Source organism: Gallus gallus, chromosome 6, assembly GCF_016699485.2.
Source record: "Gallus gallus isolate bGalGal1 chromosome 6, bGalGal1.mat.broiler.GRCg7b, whole genome shotgun sequence".
Lineage (NCBI taxonomy): Eukaryota > Metazoa > Chordata > Aves > Galliformes > Phasianidae > Gallus > Gallus gallus.
The window spans coordinates 5,826,585-5,837,303 of record NC_052537.1 but is presented as its reverse complement, the minus strand read 5'-3'; the positions used below and the strand labels follow the sequence as shown (position 1 = coordinate 5,837,303).

Below are 10,719 nucleotides of genomic sequence, written 5' to 3'. Positions count from 1 at the left end.
CAGTCAGTGACAGCAGTGTGACTATGACCAAAGCTAGACCACACCATATGTCTGTTTTGGTCAGGCAATCTGACTTTTATCTTGTGAGGAAATGGCAGCTGAAAGTGTATCTTCAGCAGTTTGCACTCATAGCAAGGACTCAGTTCACTGCCAGGGAAGGAAGATCTTTTTGAATTATGGGAGGTTTGTTAGCTGTGTTTTGGTCCAGCACCCTGTCTGATCTTATTTGCTTATTGAGAATGTTGTACTTGAAATGGAGTTTTGATTAAGTGTGGCCGCTGATGTAAAATATGGAACTTTGAAATGATATCTAAAAGCAAATACCTTTTTTATTGAAAAGCACAAGAACATGGAAGGAAAGATACTGTTCAGGGTTGTACATCTCTGTTCAAGTTCAGGAAACACCAGGGAGCTTTCTAAGTGAACAAAATTCCAACTCTTTACAACAGCCATCCTGTTACTTTCAGCTGTCTTCAGTCTCTGCTGTGCTCAGCTGGCATCTGTGTAAAGAGGATGTCATGTCATATAGTTATTCTTGGTTAGTCAATGCAACCTAAATCTGATCGGTACTTACTGTAGGTGTGTTACAAATAGGCAGAGGTTGACTTGGGATTTCCATTTTAAATTTACTGTAACGCTTCACTGGAACACTTGCTTACATAAATGGTCATTGCAGGGGCATAGGTTAATTCTTACCTATTAACTGCCCCTTAGAGAGTTTTGGACATAAATGTAATTTTTAGCTTCTCAAACAATTTTGGTGACTGTTTCTGTACAGCCAACTGCAACAAGAGCTAAAAAAAACACAAGTTGTACTGCTGCCTACTTTCAGCCCACACTGTATCACAGAAGTGCACTGTAACATGTGAATATATGTGCATACATACAGTTATTACGAAAAATGACAAAACTGACTTCATAACAGTGGCTGGGTGTTTCTCATTGCTTGCCACAAGAGGTTTACTCTGTACCAGCAGTGTCTCTCACCTCTTAAATGAACTATTGTTAGTCAGGCAGAGACTGAAGAGAACAGAGCACTGTTTAACATTTCTAGTGCTGGGGGAACTACAGACATATCATTGCAGAGGTTTACTGTCCTTGGATGAAAGTTAAGTATTGTGTTTTTCTTGAATCTGTTGTTGACTTGGTTCTTGTTTTACCCACTTTTGCAGTGGTGAGGAAGTAGAGCTTTTGTCTTTGCAGCAGCCTTACTCAGATGGGCCGTTCCACACTTAATTGGCCAATGTTCATATCCCCAGTTGATCAGCCTTTCTGTGTACCTCCTATATCTAGCTCTGTGCCTGGTTTGTTTGTTTATTTTGTTCCCCTCTCTTTAGTGGTGGTTGTGACACTGTCCAAAACTGAACCCTGTATTTCAACTGAGGCCTTCACTGCACTGAGTTGAGTGAATGAATTATTTCTCATCTGATGTGGAAAGAAGTTGACATTCAGAACAGCACATGCAACGTCGTTGTTGGCTTAGGTTATATCCCACTAGATACTTACCATCGAAAATGTCTATCAGTGGGGTTCCTGCGGCGATGGGGAGGTCTGATGTTGTCTCAGTGATGATACTGAGGAGTGATTTGACTTCTGATTCTAGATGTTCCACAGTTTTTATTACCTTCTAATGAAAACAAACAGGAAAAAAAAGATAAAAGAGGGGAGCAGTCGAGGGGTCAAATGGAAGGAACTGTGTACCAACTGTGTTAGTTCAAGATGCATCCTGCTATCCCGTGCCACTAATGGCTGGTTTATTTGTTCATTGCGATTTAATGTATTTTTCATGTTATACTGGCCTCTAGTGGCACAAGTGTTACAATTTTGTTTGGCAAGACTTTAATTACAGCATTTGTAATACAACGTTTTCTTTAGCCAAAAGACTGGGACAGACATTTAGTGTACTCCAGGAACTAACGCTGCAGCTCTTACCTCCTCAATAATATCTAAGCGTTCATGCATTGTATCATGTTCATGGCACCAGCTTCCCAAACTTCCAGGTAACAGACTGGTAGGGTCTGCAGCAGCTGGAAGAAACAGCCACAGTTCAATTAACAGGAGCTTTTTGGTAATAACGTTTACCTTTCTGACTCCTGAAGCTGTATTTGGCCTGCTCCAAGAGCATTCTTTATTAAACAGAGCATGTGTTGTCCTTGGTGGAAAGAACTCAGTTAAATACAGATACACCCAACTGTTGTGAACGTTTCCTGATGATGTACAGATTGTCAAATTTGTTTGGAACAAGCTGTTTTCTTCTTATTGTTTGTTTGTTTGTTTCATACAACCTGTTTTTTTTCTCTACGTAGGGCAGGCTTTTGGCTTACTCTAGCACAGCGCAGTCTCTACAAGTATAAAACTTAAGTATTGGAAAGATCTTTATATATCAGTTGGTTTTGGACTCTCTTCAGAAGCAACTAGCATGGTAAAGCTGTGAAGAGCTGCTGAGTTTGTCTACTTTCACCTGGAATGGATGCAAACTGGTAATTCCCATGTGCCAAAAACTTGTGCATAACCATCTAATTTTGCAATGGGAAGAGAAACGGGGCAAGTGTGTACAGCCAATGCCATTTGTTGACCAAGTGACTCGTTATGGTATAATATACAAAATCACTCATCTCTGTCAGCTATCTGCGTTTACCTCTCAGTACCCGTGAGCTCTTTGGACACTTCATTCTGCTGGCTGTACTCCATGTAAGAGCAGTATCTGCTGCTGTCTGTGCTTGAATGGAGCCAATTTCTTTTCCGTAACATTTGCACAGTAACTTTCGGGTTTTAATACATGTATGTAGAGTACTAACTGTACTTAAAAACTTGCTAAATTGATAGCATATCTGATATTGTTCAAGTCCTATTCTTATTTGAGACCTTCAGAGGCTGTAGTAACTTGTTGTGTTGTCATTTGATTGTGATGGAGAAAACCAGAGCACGCTGTGTACTTGTGTTATAATGAATGCTTAGAAGCATGGGAGGAACAACCGTGGCTGTTTCCAATAGTGTTGTATGAGAGCAGTGATTTGAACCTGATGCAGTGCTTTATGACAAGTCTGTGCCATGGATGTAGGGGTTATGTGGTATAAACATTTTGGGAAGGATTGTAGCCGTATGATGGCATCGGAGGTGTGCTGTGAGCTGGAATGGAATCCATGAGGGCAGAGGGCAGGAGGGAGGAGGAGAGGAATAAAACGTGACCTGATGCACTAGGTGTGGTCCTATTTAAAAATGGCTTTGGCAGAGTTTGAATACGTTTGATTTGTAGGCTTGTGTTGGGTTGGGTTTTCGTGCATTCACCAGGAGGTGGTGCTGTGAGGACAGGAGCCCAAAGACTCTGCCTGTTTAGTGCTTAGCAAGACTTGAAATATGGCAGCTATGTAGAAGGCAGCAGCTTCAAGGTTGTTGGTGGTATTTTGGGAATGTTGTTACTCTCTAATTTAGTAGTCAAGTTGAACCACGCTTCAAAAAAATCTGCTTATTCATGTGGTTTTTTTCTATCACAGCCTCAGCAACGTGGAAATGCTGAATTTTTGTGTCAGAAATGGAGGCTACTATGCAATGGCCAGTCTTTATCTACAAACCTTTTCTGCTCCGACAACAGGGTAATAATAAGATAAGCTCTTTTTTACTGTCAGATACGAATGGAATTTCCACCTTTCCAGTATTCCCAGCTCTGTGTCTGTGTCACGCCTGATGCAGCTGTATGCTGAACTGCTGTCCGTCATGTCAAAGGGGCAGCCCTGAGTCACGAGGTGGAGTGGAAAGCTTGGCTAAGGGCCAGCACCAGTCGTGTTTGTTAGTGGAGTTTTGGACAGCCATAAGCTACATGCCAGGCTTGTTTAGTTTTTCCCATTTGCTAGGAATGGGAAATGCAGGAGAGCTAATGCTGGCTAGTTCAGGTCAGTGTTGGCCACTTCTCTTTCTCTGACTGTGCATCTTGTATCACACCGGTCCATAGAAGACCCAGAGTTCTGCATTTGGAAAAGCAAAAGTAACTGTTTGTCCTGCCTAAATCAGACTAACCCAGAGATTCTGACTTTTCCAAACTGTATAATAGCACAGGGAATGCACCCATTGGCAGTCTGCAGAGGCTCTTCTCAAGTTTTTCTTGATACAGGACCTTAAATCATCTAAGGAACCCATCAAACAAACACGATGCAATGAGGTCCTGCTCTAAATACCACTTCAGTCGTTACTTCAGCTTATCCCTTTTGTGTTAAATGTTTCTTTTCTGCACAAACCACATCACTTTGCATGGGCTGACTGCCACTGTGAGTGAGTGTGCACAGGTAGGTAGGTGAGGTATAATGGGTGCCTGACTTAATACTGCTTTGTATATGTACACACAGCTAAAGGAGGAAACTACTGTGAAATGCAGGTCTCAGTAGCATTCTGTTCTTTGGGGTGGTTGGTACTTTTTTGATGCAGAATGAGACAGCTTTCTTGCAGCGAGGGTGCATTGCTAATTTATAGACTGCAGTGGGCTTGTTGGAGGGGGAGGAAGTGTCTCATTTAGCCCGATAGACCTAGAACTACAGGGCTGATGCTGTGACTGATAAAGTTGACAAACGGTCCAGGCCTAAATGTCTCATGGAACATCTGATACCTCTTGTTAGTGAGTGACAAGAGTTGGGAGAAAGACTGTTTCGAAGCAAAATGTTTTTAGTTCCCAGGTTTTGTGGCCTGGTTTGTGTGACCCAGAAGAAATCCTGTCAGACAGAGCCTGCGTCTCTGCGCCTGATTAACAGCTTTCTCATTGCAGCAGAGATGCTCTTGTGCTTGTGGTGCACTTCATCACCACACCAGAAAGGGTTGCTGTGGGAAGGGACAATGGATCAGGCAGTCAGTGCTTTGGACACTGTAATTCCTTGGGTTCTGCTATTCTCAGAGCTTTGGTTTGAGGCTTTGGCTGCTGGAGACCTGGTTATTTTGTTAGCCCACAGCCTTCATCTCTGGGATGGGCTGTTCACAGAACACATCCAGTCCCTTGTACATAAACATGACGTATACCTGAGTCACTCTGGTGACCCGTACTTTTATAAGGGCAAGGATTAAACTCTTATTTATGCTGCCAATCATCTAGAAATTCTGACTTAATTTTTGTCTTGTATATTTTGTCCTCTATGTCAGGCTGATGGTACCCATAAAAGCAGGGTGGTTCTACTGCCCTGTGCTGTGGTACCATGAGAAACCAGTAGAAGGAGCAGAGAAACTGAGAACTGGAGTGAGATGGATGCCATAAGGATGCCAGCAGACACAAGAAGTGCTTTTGTGTGACAAGTTAAAGCAGGATGCTCATAAACAAGAAGCTTGCTATTGGGTGTAAGGAAGTACAGTGGTGCTGTCATTGCCTCTTCTATGTGTGAACTTCACATGATCTTTACATGCCAGTATCTGAATTGTAGATATATACATGCTCCTGCTCTCACACTAAATACAAAAGTGAGTATTTGATTGCTGAATAGCTTTTTAAATGTATGTTAATCTACATATGTATATATAGATAGAATCATAGAATGGCCTGGGTTGAGAAGGACCATGATGATCATCTAGTTTCAATAAATAGTAGATACATATGTAGACATATACATCGTGTGTGCATATATAACATGTAGACATAAGTAAATGTGTACTTCATACTGAAGTTGGTGTCAGAAATCAGAGGGTAATGTTGCACTTCTATTGGTAAAGTGGAAGTTAACAAGATAGCATTTCTGCTCCCCTCTGCCTGGTCCCAGACCATTAGTTGTACATACAAGCAATCTTTTGTCCACGCACCTGCATCACAAATGCATGTGATAAGAAAAAAAAAAGCTTGAAATTAAAGCATCACAGAATTGCAAGCTGGAACACACTGATTCAGGTTAAAACACACATTTTTTTAAGTCAATCAATCAAGTCAGTGATTGAAAGTACCCTCTGCTTTACTTGTATTCTTTATAAGTATAATTCCCAAAGATGCTTTACAAGTCAAACTGAAGTTACAGACTAGCTGTAGAAAATACTGGGTTGGGTTCTTAAGGCTGCGTAATGGAGAGGGTTGAGCTAACTGACCATAATGTTTCCTATTGGTCTTAAAGTTGTTTGAAAAGCCTTTTTTTGTTGTTGTTTGCATTGCTCTATAACCATCGTGGTTTTGAGAATTGACTGAGAGTTCATGTTGTGCTCAGCAGGGAGAGTGAGGTAAAGCAAAGCAGACCACAGGCCAAACGAGAGACAAGTGAGACCGAAGAAGGAACCAGATGGCACATAAAGCCTAAAATCATGTGATAGATGAAAGTGAGTAAAAGGGAACATTTAGAGCTATTGGAGGAGACATGCTGTGCTGTATGTTCCTGTTTGTTCTACCTTAGGTTTAGCAGTACTGTTTTATTCCTATAGTACATAGCAAGAAGTGATGTGATAGCTCCTTCTGAGAAAACAAAGCTGATTATAAGGGATTTGTGTTCCAACAGCAAAACCATCATCACTTGAGTACATTTGGTGACCCCTTCCCAACTCATTTGGGAAGAGCATAACGGGTGTCCAAAGGCGTTTGCCAATCCTTGTTTAAATTGTTTCCTATCTAAACATACTGTTGGACTCAACGTTGAAGCATGCATGTAACTTCTAAGTGTTAGCTCAAGAAATTGCACAGTTTGCAAAAGCAGTTGAATTTCACTTGAAACTGAGTACAGAAAAGATTCAGTTTCAAAAGTCTATCAGTATTAATGCTTTCACACCTAGGTCCATCTTAAGCTAAGACTGGAAGTCATGTTCAGTTTGGGGGGCTGTTCTTAAAGCCATCAAGCTTAGTTTCCAATTATGTCAACCCTGCAGTCTCCTTTGGATGTACGAAGCACCTGAGTTTTGTCTATTTTTATCTAAAGGAAGGAAGATAAGAATGGAAATGTGTCTCTCTTGGTTTGAAATAAATTTTCCACATGCTGATCTTCTTGAGCAAGCAGCCGGGGATCACTGTCTTGTGCTTGCTGTTGCAGTGGAAAATGGCTACAAGAAATCAGGGGGAGAAGAAAGATGGGCTATGTAGCTTGCAGGTAAGTGCCTCTTATTCATTCTGCACCTTAGGAGAGGATATTCTGATGTTTTGGGCTACAAACGTTTCACTTTATGATGTATTTATTTCTGCATGTATATGTATTTGATTTTGGAACTAAGGCCAAGTGTTAGGATAATTACAGCTAGTAGCTATAAAAGAGATACTTGTGTATGCAGAAGAGGGTGAGCCATTTCAGGAATAGGAGGAAGTATGTTGTGGCATACATAAAGAATGTAAGTTATGTAGAATGGGTGAGCTTAATCTGGTTTTGAGAATGGAGGAGATCAGAGAGGTGAATGTTTGATGCCACACGTACATTTGAAGATGACCACTGGTATCTGGGGATAAGGAGTTCTGAGGATGTGGCTTTTGGGCTGTGTTTTGTAGTAGGAGCTACAATCATGGGGAGGAGGGTGTGAGGTGACTCTGTGACTTACTAGTCAAATCTGTGGCTGTGTAGTTTACATGTGAATAAGTTTTGGCCACAGTAAGAAATATAATAGTACAAGAAAGACTATCTTTACAGTTTTGTCCTAATACTTGAAAACATTCTAGGTATTTGATTGAAGCTGTGTTTTCCTTTGGCAGACATTTAGTGTGTACTGCAACCACTCAGGAAGTGGAATAATGATATATACACACACATACTACGTCCCAGTATTCATGGGGTGACCCACAACTGCCTCACTCAGAACAGATCAGATGAATTTATAAGTACAGCTGGTACAGGGGAGCAGCAGGAGTCCTGTATTTCCAGACCCCTGCCTTTCCTGGAGTTGGAGAATAGCCTTTGCTTTACCCATGGAGGTTACAAACTCCAGGTAACTCAATAATAGAACATAGAGTTTTACAAATGGCTCACTCCCACACAGAATCCCCATTTCAGGTGTCTCGTTCTTAAGCAACACACCTACATCTGGGTACAAATTTTCATTCTTCCTTGTTGGAGTTCAAAGATGAGTGTTTGCAAAGGCTTCTCTTGAACTGGGGACAGAAATGGCTGTAGGCTTCTATCAGGGAAGGAAATACCTATTACGTGGGGTGTAGATTAAACTACTGTTGGCTTATTAGTAGAAAATTATGACTCAGGCTGGTTTCACATAGTACCTCTCAGGAGTTTTACTGTGGATTTAATTACACCGTTTTGAAGTTCCATCTTCTGGGAGCAAAATACTGCTGTTATGAGAATGCAAGCAGTTGATTTTGTGCGGAAAGTAGACAGTTCTGGAGGTTTGGTTGTGTTCCATTTTTTTCCCTCTTCAGTTTCTAAACAGTGCCCTTCCTCTGATTGCTGAGTATTGCCTTTATAGTTGCCCACTCACTCCAAAAGCTTATGAGTCTACCCAGCCCTAGGTATAGCCTTAGGTGGATATCAGAAGATCCAAAGTATTCGGAATGGTCATGCTATGTTAGCTGAATGAGGGGGGAAAAAAACATTCCCTTGCACTCCATTTGCCTTTTTTTGCAGTTAAAGCCTGATAAACTTAGACTGCTTAGTAAAACAAACCGGACCACAGTGTGCAGTACTGAGCAGCAGTGGTTCCCCTCAGGCTCCCCTGTTGCTCTCTCCCCAGTAGCGTGTTCAATATTGGGTAAGCTCATCTAACTGGAGCGCGTCATGGAGCCCATCATGACAACCCAGCAGTAGCAGCAAGGAATGAAAGGCTGCAGATATCAGGTAGGAGCCTGTAATTACTCCAACTGGACACCCACACTAACCTCTCACCTTGAGCTGCTTGAAAGCTGACTCCGTGAATGTGAAATTGTTCTTGTTAATGGTTCAGTAAAAACATAAGCTTTACTCTGTCCAACCCTAAACCATATTTAAGAGGAACTGTTGCCAAACAAAACAGGAAAAACCAATGGATGAATCATGGGGGTGGAGTGGTCAGGGGGAGGATCTGTAATAGAATTAGGAATTGTGTCCTGCATCTCAAAGGTAGAAAAGGGAGAGTAGGGGTGACTTCTCTGAAGTCTTTCCGTCAGCCAAGATACGCACCTGGCTGTGACAGGCACAAACTCAAACCCTTCCTCAGCTTGACTTGAAGAAACCAGCCAGTATGGACCAGCAATTCTCACCTTACAAAAAACTATTTCTTCCTGCCTCCCTGTGGTAAGAGCTGAGACTGAGGCTCTTTTTTTCCTTTTTCCTTTTCTTATGGATAAAATATATTTAGGGAGCAAATAAACAAAACCAGCCTTCCCACAGTACTCGTGGGGTGAAAACAAGTCACAGTGCCCTTGCTAGAACCGATAATTCAGTTCATCACAGATAAACATTATAAAGCCAGCTGAGTGGGAGGGAGGGAGGTAGGGCAAGAAAGTGTGTGGGACTTGGGGGCAGAAGGGACAAAACAGCTTATTGGGAAATGATTTGACTGTAATGGAAACTCACTGCCCTGCTGCAATATACAAACATTGCGTGTTGTCAAGCAGTCTGAGCAGAGAGAGAATGATGCTGGGCCCTAGCTAGCAGAAAACATAATGCAAACAGGCTGTGAAGCCAGGTTTGTGGTAGCACGGGGACTATAAATCCTGGGACTAGCTGGACAGAATAGCACTCAGTCATACCATCAGCTGAAGTACTATTACAGGTTAGGTTAGCGCCAGCCCTGCTCCTAATAAAACTAAAACTTAGTTTATCAGCTGTTGTGCGTTCCTGCTTCTTACTTGCAAGGGATTTGAAGAAGGCATTGTGAGCCTCAAGAATCTCGAAAAGTAATCCAAAGCAGAAGACACAAAAATGCAGCGCTGTTAGCAGCACATCTAAAAAGGAGGTTTTGAGTAAAGGAAAACCTGTCTCTGTTCACCTTGAACTTCGGCCTTAGTTCTGGGAGGATTCACATGCATGTTGTAAAGGCTCCAGAGCAGTAATGATGGCGTTGCAGGGCGCTGGGTGCAGCAGATGTCAACTTGTGAAAATACACTGATCGATTATTTCCCTGCTCCCATGAGTAGGGCAATATCTCTAAGAAAGCAGTGTGCCTTCAGGACAGATTCAATAGCACAGAATAAGAGATTTTCCTCTGGAGAGAACACATACCTGTAACGCCTTCATATAAAACCCATAGAAGAAGCAATTCTTTATCTCCCCCGCCCGCCCGCATGCAAAGTCTTTCACCGTGCTGCAGTTTCTGCTTTTCAAGCTTGGAGTCACTCACCGAAGAGCTCCCGTTCCTGCAGGACTCCAGCTAACACCAGTGCCCAGATGAACAGCATGGTCCCACGCTCCGCTCTAGTCCTGGTGCAGAGCACGGCAGGCTCCCTCCCAGGCTCTGCATAGACTGCTCCGTCTGTCCGTCCAGCAGTTCGTGCTGAGGTTTAGCCAGAGCTAGGAGGAAATATGCCCAGGCTGAGCCAAGATTCTGAAGCTGTGCTATTTTTTTTTTCTTCCCTCCCTTTAAAAAACACCCTTTCCAGCTCCACAAAAAGCCCAGTTATCCAGGCAGGCTGGCAGCGCTCCAAGCTCCCCAAAGTTTTTACCCTGTATTTATTTGTGCAGCCTACAACTGGAATGTGCTGGAAGACTCTGAATCCTCTAAGTACAGCAAGGGGGGCAAGAAAAGGAGGAGAGAGAAGAGGGGTGTGGGATGTTTCTTTCCCTGTAGGATTTTGTCTAGGGTGTGGAAAGCAGGAGCACTGGAAAACGCAGTATTGTTAGGGTTGAGTAAAAATGGGGTTCATATGTT

General features: G+C 42.5%; 2 protein-coding genes across 5 annotated transcripts in view; one reads left to right on the top strand and one right to left on the bottom strand.

Moving 5' to 3' along the window:
• Positions 1 to 311: 311 nt before the first annotated feature.
• Positions 312 to 10,346, bottom strand: PLAC9 (PLAC 9). 2 transcript variants are annotated; one of them, NM_001302194.2, is made up of 4 exons: positions 10,192 to 10,346; positions 1,933 to 2,027; positions 1,507 to 1,627; positions 312 to 500 (listed from the first exon to the last, which is right to left on the bottom strand). In NM_001302194.2, the coding sequence occupies exons 1-4, from the start codon at positions 10,247 to 10,249 to the stop codon at positions 490 to 492; spliced, it is 285 nt and encodes a 94-aa protein (NP_001289123.2). In that variant the 5' UTR covers positions 10,250 to 10,346; the 3' UTR covers positions 312 to 489. The 2 variants fall into 2 exon arrangements, with proteins under 2 accessions (NP_001289123.2, XP_040558270.1); XM_040702336.2 differs by having other exon boundaries at positions 312 to 1,627.
• The window catches only part of SRRL (serine racemase), a 45,210-nt gene continuing 37,636 nt past the window's right edge, over positions 3,146 to 10,719 (top strand). For 2 of the 3 annotated variants that reach the window (XM_046942982.1, XM_040702552.2), the window contains exons 1-2: positions 3,146 to 6,270; positions 6,861 to 7,028. In XM_046942982.1, coding sequence (XP_046798938.1) covers positions 7,009 to 7,028 — 20 coding nt within the window. In that variant the 5' untranslated portion in view covers positions 3,146 to 6,270; positions 6,861 to 7,008. The remainder of the gene's footprint in view (positions 6,271 to 6,860; positions 7,029 to 10,719) is intronic. The other variant, XM_040702553.2, reaches the window with a different exon arrangement.